At 34.5% G+C, this 21,000-nt stretch overlaps 2 protein-coding genes across 3 annotated transcripts in view; one reads left to right on the top strand and one right to left on the bottom strand.

Annotated features, from left to right (window-relative positions):
• The window catches only part of pnt (ETS transcription factor pointed), a 328,008-nt gene that overhangs the window by 252,708 nt on the left and 54,300 nt on the right, over window positions 1–21,000 (top strand). For both annotated transcript variants that reach the window (XM_088258845.1, XM_088258846.1), the window contains 2 exons: window positions 5,706–5,906; window positions 6,635–6,793. In XM_088258845.1, coding sequence (XP_088114971.1) covers window positions 5,706–5,906; window positions 6,635–6,793 — 360 coding nt within the window. The remainder of the gene's footprint in view (window positions 1–5,705; window positions 5,907–6,634; window positions 6,794–21,000) is intronic.
• Polr1F (RNA polymerase I subunit F) overlaps window positions 1–21,000 on the bottom strand; it is a 185,870-nt gene that overhangs the window by 54,284 nt on the left and 110,586 nt on the right. The gene's annotated exons all lie outside the window — the stretch shown is intronic.

Below are 21,000 nucleotides of genomic sequence, written 5' to 3' on the forward strand. Positions count from 1 at the left end.
TGATTTTGAAATTCTGTCCACTGTTTGACGAGAAATGTTTTCTTTTTTTGAAATTTCTCTATTAGATAGTATTCCTAATTTCAGTAGCACTATAACACTAGACTTTTTTTCCTCAGAAATGTCTTTACTTTTTCCCATTTTGTCCTTTTCAAAAAAAACACTTGTGTTTACAAAAAAAAATTATACTTAATGAACTAAAATAAAAAATTAAGTTTTTTTCACAAGACACGATAACTATATAACCTCTCTGAACAAAACAACAACCAGAACTCAAGAAACTTCACTAATAAATGAGATAGGACTATTTTTTGAACTTTCAACTATCTTTCTACCTGTGCTAATTAGGGACCTTTCTCAGAAAAAGGGTTTGAAATTTTGTAAAGGCTTAAATAATCCAGGTATATTTGACATATTATTGAAGGTAATATACATGATATTAGATGTCAATAGAAAACTTAAAGTATTTATGTAAAATAAATATAATAATCCAAAAGATTTCAGAGTATTCAAAAAAATAATGGGTGGCCCTAATTCATTGAGTAGATACTGTATAATAAAACGCGTAACGGAGAAAATTAAAATTTCATGCAGTATTTCATGAGGTGAGCGCATAGCAGTCGACGATGTGTGATGTGTGTGTTAATATCGTCACCCTGCACTGGTACAAGAAGCGCAGAACCGATCACCTAGACCTCGTGAGATTAACGATCAAGATAACAACTGCGTCCATACAATACAGTGCCCTATGCACCATCGAGTGCGGAGGGGTTAGAAGAAGAAGAAGAATCTCTGATTTCAATTTATTTTACGTCTAATTTTTTTTTATTACTTTTTGCAATGGTATGCGCATGTAAAGAGAATGGAACCATCCAGACTCCCCCACATCGCACTGTACGGCCAACCCCATGGTAGACGACTCCCGGGCAGGCCACCTAATGAATGGGTCGGTAGCTGGGAATCGACATCGCAGGAGGCTAATCCCTCTTAAAAACAGGCCACAAGGCCTAAAATAAGAAGAAGAAGAAGAAGACTTTTTGGTTTTTTTTTCATTTTATGCTATGTTATGTAACACAAGGTGGTATGGACATGTGAAGCGAATGGATAACGAGAGGATGACTAAGAAATTATATGTGGCGAATGTGAGCGGGAGAATAGAACGAGGATGGCCGAAAAAGATTTGGCACCATCAGATCAATCAGAACCTAAAATCTGGCGGTGTCAAAAGTCTGCGCTATCGGAGGCCATGTATGACTAGATAGATGTATGGATTGTATGTCAAGACAGAAGACTATGGCGTTCCATTCTCTCTGCCTACCCCTGCAGTGAAACGGCCCGATACTAGAAGTAGGTAGTAGATATGTATTTTTGGTTGTGACGTAAATGTAGAACATTTATTTAGAAACTACGGAAATCAAAACATCACTTTTAGAACTCGAAATGCTCGAAGCAAATACTCCATATTATGTGCATGCTAAATATATCGCTCACTCCTTTCAAGAACGTCATAAATCAAAAATCGTCAATTTTCAGTTGTACATGTTTTCGGAATGCCCAAAAAATGTACTACATCCCAGCAAGAGAGGCATATTTTTAACTTAATATTTACCCGCTACAGAGTAGAAAATGTTGTTTTTGCATTTTGAAGAAAAGGTTTTGTTTAATTTTTGTTTTTAATAAATTAAATATTTTTCAAATGGAGAAAAAACCTTCAGGTTGTACCTAAAAAGATGTGTTGCACAGTAAAAAATTTAATAAGTGGCTTGATGTTTATTTTTAATACATTGTGTTATATTTTTAAACTTTAAAAACGTTCTCCTGAAAAATCAAGTTTTTTTGATTTATGACGTTCTTGAAAGGAGTGAGCGATATGTCACCAGCCTTTGTTGCATCGAAAGTGATGGGTAACGACTTCTTAGAAAATCGCGCATCGGAAAATTGCCATAATCGAATAAATAAATAATGCAGCCGGTTCGCTGGAGGGTGACGAGGGTTATATTACTTTCTGAAGCTCTGGCAACACTCGGCTGTTTCAACACTTCCGTGCTACATACTTTGATGTACCATTGGCGATTTAATCGATTCGGCACATCAACGTATAATCCTTTTTAAAAGATTGTGCACACATGTGTGGGTGAACGCCATCTCGTATCGGTGGCCAAGTCTGCAAGGCTTGCAATATTTAACCTCTCTTCTTGTCCTGTACTCCTAATATTTCTTCTAGTATCTTTAATATCTTAGTATCTCTAATGTATGGAAGTGAAACATGGAGTTGGCAAAAGAAGGATGAAAGTAGACTGAATACAGTCGACATGCGATCTCTCAGAAGAATGTGCGACAAAACGATGTATGATAGTTGTGCGAATAGTGAAATAAGGAAGGAATGCAAAGCTGAGATAAGCATTATCGATAAAATTAAGAAAGGTGTGTTGAGATGGTTTGGACATGTAGAACGAATGAGTGAGGAAAAAACGGTAAAACAAATTTATGAGGCGAACGTTAGTGGGAAAAGAAGCAGAGGAAGACCGAGAAAAACATGGCACAATCAGGTATGCTAAATACTTGAAAGTGGTCAGGTTAGGAGTCGTAACAATCGGCGGGTATGTATGAGGAGATGCATGAACGTGGAAGAGGCGAAGAATGTTTGCAAGGACAGAGTGGTGTGGCGCTCTTTTCTCTCTGCCTACCCCTGCGGGGAAGCGGCGTGATGGTTAGTTAGTTAGTTTTTTTGTTTATCTTTGATAAATAAATTGCGTCTTGAATATTCTTCCTCTAAAAAACTCTAAAACTGTATTTTATCTGTACCTACTAATTTAACTGCATTAACTTCTGGTGAAGTTCTAGTGATTCAAGAATAATGTTTCAAAATTGGTTCATAAATATATAACTTCCAAGAATTTGAGTAGTGTGGTTGTCAATAATGGGTACAATTGGTGAATGTTACACTTGTGTAAAGTGATCACTTAAACCACCCTATGACGATCGTCAGCCCCGTAAATGCCCAGAATTCCATATTCTTCTTCATCTTTGATGAGATGTCAAAAAAAAAGAAACATATTCTCGCTCAATGCACACATACGATGATGAGTTAGCGATTAAATCGTGTCAGCATTTTTTGGCGTTGCTTAAATTTTTATCTTCCGAATCCAAAATTGCGTTTGATGATGATGTAGGTTCTTGATAAACACGGTTTCACTTTTAAAGATTCGCTTCTAACGACCAGAAAGAGCTTTAATTGTTTGTCCTGTGTCCATTGTTCCGGTCACAGATGGCTGCCTCCCTGCGCTAACGCAATCAACTAAAAGCCGTTTTTCAGTTATTCTTACATTTGCTATGGCTCCTTTGTTGCGATAGTAACGTTTGCATGTACGTGTTTTCTTACGATTTATTACGTTTTTGTTGAAACTGACGAAAAATACCCACTTTTTCATATGCTTTTTGGAAGAGGAGTCATTGCATTGGCGTGGGTTTAAAATAGTCTAGCCAAAACTCCAGAATGTCAGCTCGGATAATGAGCGTGTATTTTCTAAGAATTCTCAATGAATACATTAAAAATTAAGATACCAGGAAAAAAAATAAGTAGATGATATCATGGATCGCGTGGCGTAACTCAAATGGCAAAGGGCAGGATATATTGCAAAACAGGACCCCACAAGATGGACCCTAAGAATTTTGCGATGGAGACCTTAGAAGAACAAAAGAGGTTTCGGAAGACCTTAAAAGAGATGGCCGATGACATAGTCGCTATGGGGGGTAAAAACTGGCTGTAAGCAGCAAACGACAGGAGAAAATGGAAAGAAGGGGAAGAGGCTTATATCCAGTACTGGAGGTTAGAGGGCTCACGAAGAAGAAAAAATTCGTCTTATTTGTATGAGATGATAACCATTGTTTAATTATTACATTACATATCACATTTGTTGGTTTTTTCATCAACCCCGACCCTAATTATACTCAAACAGTCAGTTTTGGTAAAGCGCGAGAGACACCTATTGGTGTCTCTCGCGATCTACCAAAAGTAAGCAAATAGAACGCTTATAAGCGTCTGCCGCTTCTACCAACAGTATGTAAAAGACGCTTTTCCCACAAACAATATGATATTTTTACATACATAACCATTATTGAATAAATTGTAAGTTTCCCAGCTCGATTGGCACGATCAGTGGATGAATTAGGTCCTGAACTAAACTGGTAGGCTTTGCGAGCCATAAATACACTCTTCTTGCATGCAGCGCCTACAGTGGCCGCAATACTATTACACTTATGACCATTATTAAACAAACTCTTAAGTTTCTTAGCTAGATTGGCACGACCAGTTGATGAATCAGATCCTGAACCAAACTGGCAGGCCTTGCAATCCGTGAATACACTCTTCTCGCATGCAGCCCCTACACTGGTCGGCTCTCTCACGTGTGGCAATGCTGCAATAGCCAGAGAGGTGTACCGCGGGTCTCGGTCGAGCGCTCTCGGCCTTGGTACTCGGCTGCGCTGTGTTGAAAACGAACCGAAATTGGGGAGATTCTCCGACAGCCGTCCTTACATATGTACATACATTATAATATTGTATATGCCCGTTAAGTTAGGAAACTTCGTGGATGGAAAATTTTAACTCTGCTTTTTGTACTCTTTGCTTCGATATTGCGATATGATTAATGCGTTTGAGTCGGTTTTCGCAATTGTTTCTAACGTTTATGATTATGTGTGTGTCACAATTCACAACGAGCAGGAGGACCGTGTCCACTTTCGTAATGTTTATGTGTGTAGTTTTCACATGCTTATTTGAAATTTGCATTTTCAACAGAGTTTCAAGGGAATGATATTCCTTTTGAAATTATTTGATTTTATCACAATTAGCACCGTGTTACAAATATATCAGCCAAACTTAAGTTCTTATGGAATCAGAGTTGTTAAACATTTTATATTATAGATCTTAACTTTTATACTTCGTAACACACTTTTGATCGTTGACTCGTGGCTAAGTATTGCGAATACTGTGACCAAATGAATTTTTTAGTCTCTTGAACTCTTGATCATCTTTCTCTAATGACCTTCACTTTCCGAAGTTCAAAGGGTATTCAAAGGACATAATTTTGGATAATTAGATATATAGCGAACTTTTTCGTAAAATACTACCTCAAGGGTGCTTCACTGTGAATGAATTAATTTTAATTAATGTAGAAAAGGGATATTGGGCAAATGATTTTGCCTACAAATACGTTTGTTTCTAAAAATCATCTCACTCTCACTGTTTCTAGAATATTCACTACTGGTGGAAGAGTTTCCACCAGTAGTGAATATTCTAGAATACTCATTCCATGTCAAAGCAAAAAGAGCAAAGGCACGCTCGCCAAATTTCGTGCCCTGGTTGCGAGCTGGTAAGATCATTTAACCATAGCGGTTGTTGTAGTCGATCAGTAGTCAGGATTTAACCCTTGATATCCTCGATCTGGTCTGGTCCAACAAATAAAGGTCATACATAACTAGTTGTCTTTTCCTGTCTCCAAACTTTACAGATACCCGTATCAAGATCTTCTTTTTCTCTAGCCTTCTGTTCTCCACTGCTAAATAGGCCTCTTCCGTATCCTTCCATTTCCTTTCAAGATACAACCCCCTTAGGCAATCAGACCAAAGATTGTAATTAAAAGACTGTAGCCAGTAAGTCTGTTTTCTAGCTGTTACAATTCTTATATTCATATACCTTTTCTTTCCAGACCCACGACAATGGACCGAAGCTCAGGTAGCCCATTGGCTGTGTTGGGCTACTCGGGAGTTCTCCCTGGAGGGTGTGACCTTAACTCCCTTCAGGATGAGAGGAAGGGATATCTGCGCTATGGGGAAGGACGCCTTCGTTGCCAGGGCTCCTGCCTTCATGGGAGATATCCTCTGGGAGCACCTAGAGATATTGCAAAAGGGTAAGAAATATGACTTCTGAATTTACCTAACAACTAATTTTTGTATACTTTTTTTCTGGATAAACACATTAAGTTCGTTAATTCACTAATAATGTGAATGGATACCAAAAAATACGGGACCTCAAAGACGTCAACCAAGAAAATAAAAGCAGACAGAATTGGTCAACAACAAGCATCTATAAAATGTTTTACGATGGCTCTGATGCTTCTAGATTGTCTTCATTTTTTTTCTTTTCTTTTTTCTTATAGATCCTCGGATCTGTTTGTTCCGTTATCCGTCGCTTATGATGTAGACTGCCAACTGTCACGCCATCGTTTCGAAGGTCTTCCAGGTGGCCTTCTTCCATCTGTGATCTCTTGAAAGTCGATTTGAGCAGTCTAATTTCTTGCATTCTATTGACATGGGCATTCCAAAATCGTCTTCGCTGTCTTCCTCGTCTGACTATATCTTTCGTACTACACATTTTCCGAATTCCCATGTTTATTCGGTCTCTTAACGTGTTTCCGGTTATGTACCTCAATGTTCTCATTTCTGAAGTTTTAAGAAGAGATTTGGTTCTCGCTGTGCCTGCTGTAGTCTATCCCGTATATGGCAATCCTGTCTCTCACATGTCTTAAATATTTTTACTTTGATTTTGTCAATGTGCCTAAATATTGTGTCTTCCTTTTTTGATCTTGTTTGATGTTATTACGACCCCAAGTTTCCAATAAATTATTTTCATCCTTAGACGTGGAGAAGGAACGATCGCTCCTGGAGAACGTCCATCCAGATATGTACGAAAGCAGCGTGTGCATCCCCGACTTGGCGGAGTACCTCGGAGGTTCTCCTTCAGCCCCTGCCCAACCCTCGTCGGTGGTGGCACATCCATACCACCCTGCCCACAATGGTAAGTCATCTATTTGAGCAATTCATTCTTACTTATCATCCAGTACTTATCTTTATGCAAATTTTATTTCTGTGGTTCTGTATTTTTTATTATTATTTTAAACCAACGTGATTTATAAGCAATTATGATTACGCATAGCCTCAAACTTTCAAATATAATAAAAGCTTTTGAAATGTTTCTGATCTCTCGATTTTTTATATTAACGCTAGAAAAAAGGATAATCATAGAAAGGTCAAATTAAAACCAATGAAAGAAAATTGGAGAATTTTCTTTTATTTACGTAAAATAAAGTCTAATATTGCCATTTAAAACAATAGTATTCATCTATGATTTTCGAGTAGAGATGTGATTACCGTATAGCTGTTACTTCTTCAGCTACCCGATTAGTATAATATTCGTCACTTTTTCTAGGTTTTTATTTATTATCAAAAATAACCACTAATTAAGTTTTATTTCATTTTACGCGACTAGTTTCGAAAACTACAGATGTTCTCATCGACAGGAGATTACAAAAACTAACGAGCAAAAAATTATTCAGGTATTGGTAGAGGTGGGTAAATAACTAGAAGAGGGTTCATACCATATTTCTTTCCAGCCCAAGTTTTTTTTAAATGTCAAATTGTCAAATAATTAGTAGCTAGAAATTTGCAAAATTTGAGCACTGATTAGCTCGATTGGCTTTAAGTGATCGAATCTTAAAACCGAATTAAACAAAGGCTTATTTTTTTTCAAAGGGTTTTTTAACTCGATCACCCATGTAGCTCACTCCTTTCATGAACGTCATAAATCAAAAATCGTAAATTTTCAGTTGTGCATGTTTTCAGAATGCCCTGAAAATGTACTATATCCCAGCAAAAGGGGCATATTTTTAACTTAATATTTACCCGCTACAGGGCAGAAAGTGTAGTTTTTGCATTTTAGAGAAAACGCATTGTTTAATATTTTTTTTAAATAAAAGTACTAAAGATTTTTCAAATGGAAAAAAAACTTCAGGTTTTACCTGAAGAGATCTGTTGCACAGTAAAAAGTTTAATAATGGGCTTGATATTTGTTTTTAATACATTGTATTATATTTTTAACCTTTAAAAACGATCTCCTGAAAAATCAAGTTTTTTTTTATTTATGACGTTCTTTAAAGGAGTGAGCGGTGTCTGTTTTCGGGTTCTTGATTTTAATTCTTTGATTCATCTCTTCAAAGTTAATCGTTTGTTTTTGAGTATCCTTAAATGGGAGTTATTTATAATTATCGTCTCCACTTGATCCAATCTAAATATGGTAGCTTACCAAAATTGTGTACACGGTATTTAAATCTATATTGCATCAGATCGGTTCGTCTCGACCAGCCGTCTCTTGAAACAAGCAGAGCCCACAGATTGTGAGTGTACTACACTGAAGATAATTCCTCCAGATTGGAGTTAAGTAGAGATAATTCGTTTAAAAGCTGTTTTGTGAGTTAGACTATGGACCACGTCGATTGTCAATGATCTGTCACAGCTCCACTTACTGTCGATTGTATTGTTATTCCTAGTGAAACTAATTCACGTATTACAGATAATGTATGTTATGTATGTGTATGTTCATGTACTCATACCAGTATCTATCTGAAACAAACCAGGATGTAAAAGCCATTTCAAATACTAATTACATATTTAATTCACAAAATCCATATTTTATAGCACTACGTTATATCATGACGTCTAATTGTCTACGTATTTATTTCCTATGCTCATTTTTTTTAAATAAATAAAAAAAACACAATTTTAAACACGTTTATGTTTTAAAAAATATAAAATTTATAACTAAAATTCCATTTTTAATTTTAAAATCTAATATGACACGTGTTTCGATGCATTCCGCATCACTGTGTTTGAAAATGATGCGGAAGGCATCGAAACACGTGTCACAGTAGATTTTAAGAAATAGTGGTATTTACTAAGTAAAACTTAAATTAAAAATCACATAAGAGATATATTATACTGCCGTGCCATATAAAAATTGGGATTTGGGCCTAAAAAAGTAGTTTTTTAAATTTATTTTGAGGTTTTTTTCAATAAATTGGTGTTTCCTTCCTTGCTTTTCTTTCTGATTACACAATATTTAATCTCAGTCCGAAGCTCTTTTCCCAAAATTGATTTATTGTACATGCGCTTGTCTGGTATCGTGGCTTCCAACGTTAAAATATGTGTTTTCTAAATTACTCGTAAAGACGATTATTACTAGAAATACATAATGAACATCGTATGTTGTATGCAGTGGAACGTCGCCCCAGTCTGAGGAATCACGATGCACCAATTTAGAGGTTTAATAGTCAAAACCGAGGCACAAGTGAGATTTATGTGCCCTACATGTCCATCGCTTGGAGATATAAGTGGTCTATCTCGCTCACTGGACGAACCACACAAGGCCACAGATACACTATTGCCTATCACATATTTGTAGCGTCGCTTTTAATTCATTCATTCAACTAGTACGGGTCGGCAAAGCGTGGCTCGCGAGCCACATGTGGCTCTTTAAGCAATGTGTGTGGCTGTCTTTGTCAATTTAAAAATGACATTTTTAATATATTTTCTTTTTAATCTTTGCATATTCATTTTTAGTTCGTTTGGGTAAGGTGAGATGGTGCCGTTTAAGCACATATCGCCCACTCCTTTCAAGAACGTCATAAATAAAAAATCGTCAATTTTGAGTTGTGCATGTTTTCGGAATGTCCAGAAAATGTACTATATCCCAGCAAAAGTGGCATATTTTTAGCTTAATATTTACCCGCTACAGGGCAGAAAGTATTGTTTTTGCATTTTGAAGAAAACGTATTGTTTAATTATTTTTTTAAATGTACTAAATATTTTTCAAATGGAGAAAAAAACCTCCAGGTTTTACCTAAAAAGATGTGTTGCACAGTAAGAAATTCAAGAAGTGACTTGATATTTATTTTTAATACATTGTGTTATATTTTTAAACTTTAAAAACGTTCTCCTGAAAAATCAAGTTTTTTATTTATTTATAACGTTCTTGAAAGGAGTAAGCGATATGAGCCCTCATAAAACCTTATTATTGCTAAAAATAAAAACATTTAAGAGAGAGAAAACAACCTTTGAAAAACCACACTAGTTTCAAACCACTTTCATGTTCAATATGCCAATAAAGGGCTCGTTGATAGCAAACATGCCTATTTATACTGATAATCATTCTCATGCATATTTTAAACATTCAATGAATTCAATAAAATTAATGGAAATTAAAAATTGCCTCCCAAAAATTTTCAAACCGTTTTGCTACTCATGTTTGGCTCTTTTGGTCCAAGAGGTAGCCGATCCCTGAACTAGTACTATATGCATAGTGGGTGATCGTATCACCTCTGAAAACTCCGCCACATTTCCAGGTCCGGTATAAAAACTTTTGGTTTCCATTCGGCCCATACATAAATAAAAAAAAAACTTAAAAAAATCTCATATCGATATTTAAGGCCCAGTATTCGATAAATCGCAATTTAATTTTCTTTATAACCAGGTAACATTAGACGTAATTGAATTTTTTGCTTAAAATACCGTTTTTGTAATGAAAATAGTTTTTCTTCCAACTAAATTAATGGTTTTGAAATGAAAAGAGTTATTGAGTTATTGAAAGTTATTGAAAGGTAAGGAGTTAAGAATAATAAAAAAATGTTTTTTTAAATTATAGTTTTACTTAGTAAATACCAAATATTATAAATACAATATTTCCAATATAAATAAAAAAATATATCGCACGCGAGGACACCACCGAAAAAGAGAGGTTACCCAGTTGAGATAGCAATATACAAAAATTATAAATAAATAAATGAATTATGAACATATTTATTGATTTGGCGTTTAATTTGTCGAACTACATTTTAATTTATGTATTAATTTTAAATCAAACATAGATTTTTTAAGTCTACTAAGTTGTATTTTCTTAACAAAAACACATAAAAAAATTAATGGCATTTTCAAACGAATGTGTCAAATTCGTTTGAAAATGCCATAACTAGGCGAAACAATTGCCACAATATATTTTTTTTATGTGTTTTTGTTAATAAAATACAACTTAGTAGACTCAAAAAATGTGTTTATTAAAATTAATACATGAATTATGAACATTTTGTTTGCTAGTGCGGTTACCAATATTTACAACTGATTCCTAGCTATTTTAACAATAAAATATTCCATTAGTGGCCACTTCTGCAATATCTGCCTGTTTTATTACTATCTTTATATCGGATATTTAACTCTCCATAAAGTAGTCTCATCAGACACAACAGTAATTATTATTACACAGATGACCCTCTTGTTCTCTTCGGCGTGAAAATGTATTACGAAACTGCAAAACCAACCGTGTTAGTCTGAGCGTGAACTTGGAGCCATTTCTCATACGTGACCTGATTTTAGTTTCATTTGCTGACCTTATACTTACTTCTGTATTACCTTTTTTTGATTATGCCATTCCTTATATTCTTGTGCGCAACAACTTTACCGTTTGGCTTATTCAACCCTTTACTTTATCCTGTTTTCTTCCTCGTCTACCGTACACTTTCTGGTATATACTCTAGCATCTTCTCTTCCACTTTTCGAATCGATATAATATTCATTAAATTTTTTGTCATAGTCTTTACTTGCATCTTCTACTCTACGGGCTTACTTACCTGGTTTTAGTTTCATTTGCTGACCCTGTACTCCTATATTATCTATTTTTGATTATGCTGTATCTTGTATTCTTGCTCTCAAAAACTTTTCACCTTTTGGCTTACTCAACTCTTTACTTCATCCTGTTTTCTTCCTAGTCTACTGTATATTTCACTTTCTGGGTATATACTCCCGCGTCTTCTCTTCTACTTTACGATTCAATTGATACTAAAATTTATTTAAAACAAAATTATACACGTCTCTTCTGATCATCCATTACTTTTTACATCTCCTACTTTAAATCCATCTACTCTATCGTGTGCATCTATCTTTATGCAATTTATAATCTTTATTTATCAATTTTTATGACTTTTCTTTACATTTTATATATTCCATTTTTTTCTTCCGTTCATACACATATTTTCATATTTTTTCCATCTATTATAATATATTTTCTACATACTATTCATTTTCTTTTTGGTCTTTCATGTTTTCCAACTGCTTGCCGTATTTATTTTTCTAATATTTCCCCATGTTTTGCATCTTCTCCGTCGATAATGTTCTGTCATATTATAGAATCCACTTAGAATGACCAAGATTCTGGTGAAATACCCTAGTAGAACATATTTTCTATGAATGCAAAATACTCGTGTGTTTCATTCTGCTTCACAATACACCAATAATAATTTTGTCATGAAATGGAACAGTCATTCAGCTATTTACAGGCTCGGGTATTGCGCAACCATTCTACCTATTACTATCATTGACTGTATGATGTATGGTATGATGAATATATGTGTAACATTAGCGAATATTATTCCGTGATACGCTTCTGTGGTCCTGAAACTACGGTCGGAGAAGACTTGAACCGCTCTAATTATTTTCGTAAAGGTGTTTATCTAAGATACGTTATTATGTGTTTGAAAGTGATGTAGATCTTTTTATAGTACACATTATATTTTATAGTATTATTTACTTTCTTTTTCTCACATTTTAAATATTGTCACAAATTTTATTTTTTTACAACATTTTGAGTGTGTCCAAATACTTGTTCACAAAATCTGGATTATCTCCAATTACACACGTGTGTAAAGTGATCACTTAAACCAGCCTATGACGGTCGTAAGCCCCGTAAATGCCCAGACTTCCATATTCATCTTCATCTTTGATGAGATGTCAAAAAATAATATGAAAAAAAAAAAAAAAAAAATTTTAATGTGTTAAATAATAACAAAAGGCAATTTAGTAAACTCTAAAAATCAGCGTTTGATTTTAATATTTAAAATATAAAATAAAATGGAGTTCTACAAATTAAACGCCAAATCTATAAATATACTAGTATACTTTTTTTCATTGATTTCTCGATAATGTGCATCGCCATGAAATATGATAAAACTTATATTGTCTATTCATTCAATTATTCTATCCTATAGAGGCGCCATAGTGCCGCCTAGCATATTGTCCGCCTCCATAGTGTAATGGTCAGCACACTCGGCTACCATTCTGGAGGTCCCGGGTTCAATTCCCAGGGGGGTCAAATAAATAAAAGTGTTTTTTTCACTCTAATATTTATTCCATATCACCCTGGACTGTACCTGAAGCGGAGGGCTGATCACCTTTCCTTCATGTGTTAACAAACATTGCGTTTATATGCAGTGCCCTATGCACCATTGGGGTGCGGATAAGGGTTTATCCATAGAGGCGCCATAGTGTAGAGGTTAGCGCTTTTAGCTACCATACTATAGAGACCCCGGGATCGCGATTTCCAAGAATGATAATATAATTACCTTATGAATGATTTTTCCTCTAATATATATTTAGTGTCCCTCTCGATTGGTACCTGAAGCGCATTACTGACCACCTTGCTTGCAGGTTATTAACGATCAAGATAACGTCGTTATGAAGTAGTGCCATATGTACCATATGGTTGCGAATAAGGGTTAGAAGAAAAATAACATTATAAAAATAACGTTATAAATATCATGACTATTTTACTATGAACTGATTTTTCAAGTCAATTATGATGAGTCAATTATTCACCTACGTGTATGCCATTTTCTTCTTCTTCTTTTTATGGCTATTCACCCTTCTAGAGTGTTCTCAGTGTCGAGTTATTTTTAATTTACAATTTTTACATTTGATTTTGCTATTTTTATTGACATCTCTTTACCACATTTCTCGCAGATAAAGTATTTGTCTCCTGTAGAATTCCTAGAAAATATTTTTAGGAATATTTTCATGATTATGATTTTATCTAGTAAATGGTCTTAATGACATACAAAAAAACAACGGGACGAAGTATTTATATCTAAGCGATCCATTTTATGCATCATTTTTTGTTGTTGTCTTTTTTAAACAATAAAATCGTGGTTTTCATACAAAAAATAGTGTAATAATTGCCAGTCTTACAAAATAATCCGTAATTAACTATCTCAATTATACACCGGAAGATGGTTTCTGTACCGTACGAAGACCTTGAAGTACGAAGTTTCACTCTTCACAAACAGTACTCGGTATCTGACTTTCCATAGCTTCCGTTGCGTTTTGTTTTGTTACTTATTGTAAATCGTAACATTGCGCAGCTTAAAAAATATATAAAATCATAATTATTCAGTAATTAAAAGTTGGGTTAGGTAATTTGACTTTGCTGTCGGATGTTCTTCAACTTTGCTAGGCCCTATTTTGAGACGTGTGCATAAACACGGTGTTTTTCACTTGACATTCTGAATTTAGGATAGAAAATTAATCTGACTAATTATTATTTTGTAAAATTAAATTTTACAAAATACTAAGTCAAATTAAGGCTATCTAGAGGAAGACCAAGGAATTCATGGGTGAAGCAGAAATATAACATGATTCGAAGGCACGGCCTAGGTGACGTTATCCTGGACAGAAGGATATATAACCTGAGGACGAGGAGAGCTGACCCCAGCAGTCTACAAGGATAATAAGCTGGGATGTAGCCAGGAAGAAGAAGATTTTGACGCTTTGCAAAAAATCGTTACAACGTATTGCATTATTGACCTCAATGAAATAAATACTGACGGGATTGTGAACGTCTCCTCGCAAAGAGATATACTTACATGTTTTTTAAAAATTACATTATTTTTTATTATTTTTTATTTGCCATTTATTTTAAAATATAATGATTTTTTTTCAATGAAGTTTACTCGGTAAATGTCAGCATTTATTACAATCCATTGTGACACGTGTTTCGATACATTTTCGCATCATTTTTATGCACGAAGATGATACGGAATGCAACGAAACACGTGTCACAATAGATTTTAATAAATAGTGGCATTAAAGAAGTAAAACTTTAAAAAAATGTATATATATATTACCACAAAGTGACTACATAATAAATCAATGACATTTTTCTTTAAAAAATAATATTCGACGTATTTCTCTAGTATTTTCGGTTTTCATCGGGCATATGACGATTGTACGCACATCATAGTTTGTGAGTACATTAAGTACATTACCACAAAGTGACTACAATTGAATTAATGGGATTTTATTCTTGAAAAAATATTTGCAATATTTTTCTAGTATTTTCGCTTTTCATCGGCCATATGACGATTGTACGTACATCATAGTTTGTAAGTACAACATTTAGTACCTACTTGGCTATATTATACATGCACGGCCGTTTTCCACTAGTTAGGTAATAATTGCCGTTTCCACTCGTCTTCACATTGTTCCTCATTCTCTCCGTCGCGGTCTAGTTTGCACACCATCATCCTTGGCACCTCTTCTTGCTGTTTCACTTTTGATTTTCTGATCCGCCGCTGACAGTCGCCGCGGAGCCGCTCCGCCATTTGTGTTTGTTTTTGCCGCGCCAGCCCAGAATAGGCGGGAAACGAGAACTGTCACTTTATCTATGGTTGTCAAATTTCCCGCGCTTTGTGACTAACCCTTTGAAAGGACGTGAAAGTTTCGCTGCACTTTTTATAAGATAATTATTTTAACTACTGTTTATTTTCATTCTTTGGTGTTATTATCGAGTGCAACAGCTGTGTAGGATCGGCTTTTTAAAAATATATGTTTATTTATTTATATTTATTTACACATGCGTACGACACAGCTTCACAGTCAAACATACAATTTGAAAATATATTTCGGACATAATATGTGCGATATTGGATAGCCATTTTTATTTGTTTTCGTCATCCTGGATTCAATCATGGTTTGGAAAGGTAGATATATATTTTTGATGTCTTTGCTTTTAAAGTACTTTAACATTTTATTAATTTATTACTGCTCTTTTCTACCCAATCACCGCTAAAATGTTAGTTATGAGGCATAGACAATATGAAATATGGGTAAATTTTCGTGTGTATGTAGGTACCTACTAAAATTTACAGGATTGAAAAATTTGGTTACATGAAATGAATAATATAACCGAAAAACACTATTGTGAACGGGTTTACGTAGTTCTCCTATCTTTGAAGTTATGATCTCTTCAACACTTACAATTACACTCCACGCTTCCTTCACATCCAAACATCAAGTCATACACGCCCTCCGATTACGCAGACTTTTGATTCCACCAGATTTTACGTTCTGATTGATCTTATCGTGCCAAGTCTTTTTCGGCCGTCTTCGTTCTGTTCTCCGGCTCACATTCGCCACATATACTTTATTATTCATTCTCCCGTTATCCATTCGCTCCACATGTCCATACCAGCATAAAGACCTCTAACTAACCGTCACGCCGCTTCCCCGCAGGGGTAGGCAGAGAGAATCGAACGCCACACCACTCTGTCTTTGCAATCATTCTTCGCCTCTTCTACATTCATGCATCTCCTCATACATACCCGACGATTATTGCAACTCCTGACCCAACCGCTTTCAAGTATTTGACATACCTGATCGTGACAAGTTTTGCTCGGTCTTCCTCTGCTTCTTTTTCCAACTACATTCGCCTCATAAATTTGTTTAACCGTTATTTTCTCACTCATACGTTCCACATGTCCAAAACATCTCAATACGCCTTTCTTAATTTTATCGATAATGCTTATCTCAGCCTAAGAATTCTTCTTAATGTAAATCTCTGTATACATATGCATACTTATTTTATGCTGTGTACTGCTAACACAAACCGGCTACTTCTGGTTTAAATCTTATTCCATCTTGTAATCTTTCATATTTTTTATTCTTTACATCGCTTTACAATGCTTTTAATAATACCTGACGTACTATTTTTTTAAACCGCATCAAAGATGAATAAGAATATGGAAGTCTGGGATTTACGGGGCTGACGACCGTCGTAGGCTGGTTTAAATGATCACTTTACTACATACGTGTAACATTCACCAATTCTACCCATTATTGACAACCACTCTACTCAAGTTCTTTATATATATTCTTAGAAGTTCTATATATATGAACAAATTTAGAACCTTGTTCTTGAATCACTAGAACTTCACTAGAGACATCTATCGGTGAGATAAAAAGAAGCTTTTTGAAGAAGATGAAAAGTAGATTCAAGAACAAGGTTCTAAATTGGTTCATATATATATATAACTTCCAAGAATTTGAGTAGTGTGGTTGTCAATAATGGGTAGAGTTGGTGAATGTTACACTAGCGTAAAGTGATCACTTAAACCAGCCTATGACGGTCGTCAGTCCCGTAAATGCCCAGACTTCCATATTCTTCTTCATCTTTGATGAAATGATATAAAAAATACTCCTATAATTGGAGATAATCCAGATTTGTGAACACACTCAAAATGTTGTGAATACCTGACGCCTTCAGGACTCTTTTGTCTAACATAGCATGCACACGTGTCCAAATTTTAACCTTACTTCCGTTGCAACATGATCTACTGAAACGCACGTGTGCCACTCTACAACTTTATCACAATGCTTTATATTTTTTTTGTATTACTGTCACTTTTTGTAGAAATTTGAAATTTTAATTGCAGCACCTTAAGGGTTAAAATTGTAGAAATCAATAAATCAAAAACCTCATCGGCACCCGATGGTGCATAGGACACTACGTCATATAAACGCAGTGTTATCTTGATCATTAACACATGAAGGAAAGGTGATCAGCCCTCCGCTTCAGGTACCAGTCCAGGGCAATATTGAATAAATATTAGAGTGAAAAAATCATTAACATTTATTTGACCCCCCCTGGGAAACGAACCCGGGACCTCCAGTACGGTAGCCGAGCGTGCTGACCATTACGCCACGGAGGCGGACCTGTAGAGATCTGTTACTGACATGAAAAATAATAGAAAACATTTTAAGTGTGTCCAAATACTTGTTCACAAATCTAGATTATCTCCAATTATTTTTCACATTAATTTTTGACATCTCATCAAAGATGAAGAAGAATTTGGAAGTCTGGGCATTTACGGGACTTCCATATTATTCTTCATCTTTGATGAGATGTCAAAAAATAATATGAAATATAATGGAAATATAAAACGCCTTAGGTCTTATTCACACAGTATCAATTTATTTTTTTCATGCATTCTGCAAACCTAACGATATTCGTTGGAGATTGCATTATACCATAATATTACATTGTATTTAATACTCTATTATAATCCTATTATCTGATGTAAGCTATATTTATATTATGCTAATAGAGTTCTTGTGGCGTCCCCATTAATATTTGACGTTTAATTGAAACGATTGCTACATTTTTAATTAACATAGTTAATAAGCTGCTCACTTCGCTCACACGGTGTTGAATAACTCATAGCCATAAAATTTACATAAAACTATTTTTTCCACCTCCGTAGTGTAATGGTCAGCACGCTCGGCTACCGTTCTGGAGGTCCCGGGTTCGATTCCCAAGAGGGGTAAAATAAATATAAGTAATTTTTTCACTGTAATATTTATTCAATATTACCCTGGACTGGTACCTGGAGCGGAGGGCTGATCACCTTTTCTTCATGTGTAAACGATCAAGATAACACTGCGTTTATATGACGCAGTGCCCTATGCACCATTGGGTGCGGATAAGGGTTTAATAAAAAAAAAAATAATAATTGACATCTCAACGTAGATAAAAAAGAATATGGAAGTCTGGGTATTTACAGGGCTTATTTATTGTAACTGCAGATAGTTGTTAGAATTCCATATTGAATTGTTGGGTAATACATCCAAAATAAAACAAGGTTTTTGTTGTATTGAATTCTACATTTATTTATGTATATCTTAATACGTGGCGCGTTTCGAGTGTTTGATAATGTCATAAGAAGACGAAACGCGTCACGTATTAAGATATGCATAAATTAATGTAGAATTCAATCCAACAAAAACCTTTTTTTATTTTGGATATATTACCCAACAAATTACAGAGCTTATGACGTTTCATAGGTTGGTTGGTTGGTTGGTTATGGTTTCATATCAATGTCATGCAACATCACGTCAATCTTATGACAGTATATGAGTTCACAACAGTTTGTTGTAATGGTTAATGTTGCACGTATGTAAAGTGATCACTTAACCATCATATGACAGGTCATTAGGCCTGTAAATACCAAGTCTTACATATTCTTCTTCATCTATGTTGACGTGTCCAACAAAAAGTTAACAAAAAACTCCTAAATTAAGAAAATCCAGATTTGTGAACTTTTGACTGTGACTGCCAATCAACACAAAAAAATAAAGCCACTTGAGATCTACCTTAGCTTCTTTCCCTAGCCCGTCAAAATATTTTGAATATTGTTTAGTAGATAGTGTTTTAGTATTAATCAGTCTTGATAAAGAAGCGGTTAGCTTCGAAGCCGGTAGACATTAATTATAATTAAGTATTAATAAAATATTTATAGGGAAGACCGAGAAAAACATGACACGATCAGGTATGCCAAATACTTGAAAGTGGTCAGGTTAGGAGTCGTAACAATCGGCGGGTATGTATGAGGAGATGCATGAACGTGGAAGAGGCGAAGAATGTTTGCAAAGACAGAGTTGTGTGGCGTTCTATTCTCTCTGCCTACCCCTGCGGGGAAGCGGCGTGATGGTTAGTTAGTTAGTTTTTTTAAAACAAAGTTATATTTTAATATAAAATGGAAAATCACAAAGTTAGTGCTTCAAATATAAATTATATATTATTTTTTGACATCTCATCAAAGATGAAGAAGAATATGGAAGTCTGGGCAGCCCCGTAAATGCCCAGACTTCCATATTCTTCTTCATCTTTGATGAGATGTCAAAAAATAATATGAAAATAACTCCTGTAATTGGAGATAATCCAGATTTTGTGAACAAGTATTTGGACACACTCAAAATGTTGTATATAAATTATATAGTGAACAAGTATTTGTACAGAATGTTGTGAATGTAAATAAAAGCTCCTAAATATTTTCTAAACATATTTCAGCTATAAATATTTTTCAATTGTTTTACAACATTTTCGGATATCTGTTGAACGTTGAATGATATAGTGATATGGGTGTGATCCCATGCACTCATAGGAAATCCATAAAAACTGCTACTGAAATTTCGAAAAACTAGCAGTTACGACAGCCGGTCAGGAATGTTAAAATATGATTAAATAATAATACTTTGTTAAACAGCCAATAAACTTTATTTCTTTTTAAAATATGCCTTTTGTTTTGGGCCAGTTTATACCATTGAAAATACAAAAAACGCATAAATATATGCATTAATTTAGTTTCTAATTCCAAGGTTACGTTTTAATTTCACTCTACATGACGATACCTTTTTTATTAATGGTTGAACTGGGCTTTGTGTCAGTTGAACGTAACTTAAAATAACTACGCGAAAAATCAATGTCTCAGTATCTATTCGCATATATTTCACGATTTCAATTTTATCTATTTTACTTAGCGTTTATTTCGAAGGATATTTAAAAATTGAATAAATTAATTGATTAGATTCATAAATTATTTTAATATATTTCATGGTCTTATCTTTTATAAATGACAGTTTCGGCAGCTACGTGTTTTTTAAACATTTATCGAAATTATAAAGTAACCAGTAATATTTAAATACTTATTCTCTTTGCTACTTCATTTTGTCCGCCTCCGTAGTGTAATGGTCAGCACGTTCGGCTACCGTTCTGGAGGTTCCGCGTTCGATTCCCAAGGGGGGTAAAATAAATACAAGTAATTTTTTCATTCTAATATTTATTCAATATTACCATGGACTGGTACCTGAAGCGGAGGGCTGATCACCTTTCCTTCATGTGTAAAACGATCATGATAATACTGCATTTATAAGACACAGTGCCCTATGCACCATTGGGGTGCGGATAAGGGTTTTAATATAAAATCTTAATAACTTCATTTGTTAATTTTTTATATTCTTTATAATCCATCATTATCATTCATTATCCACGTCTGTATAAGCGCCCTTGAGGTAATATTTTACGAAAATGGCGCTTTATAAATTATGTAAAATTGTATCATTATTATACATTAATATTTATGGTTCTGTATATTATATGTTATATATTGTTTATTAGTTTTGTTGTAATTATTATGCCGTCTGTAAAAAACATATTTTACTTAATGTTATTTTAAAAACGAATAAACTGTTCAAATGTCTTGCTTTGATACAAAAACCACAAAATTAGATTTAGTA

Source organism: Brachycentrus maculatus, unplaced genomic scaffold, assembly GCF_059751285.1.
Source record: "Brachycentrus maculatus isolate JH-2025_06_01 unplaced genomic scaffold, ASM5975128v1 h1tg000104l, whole genome shotgun sequence".
NCBI lineage: Eukaryota > Metazoa > Arthropoda > Insecta > Trichoptera > Brachycentridae > Brachycentrus > Brachycentrus maculatus.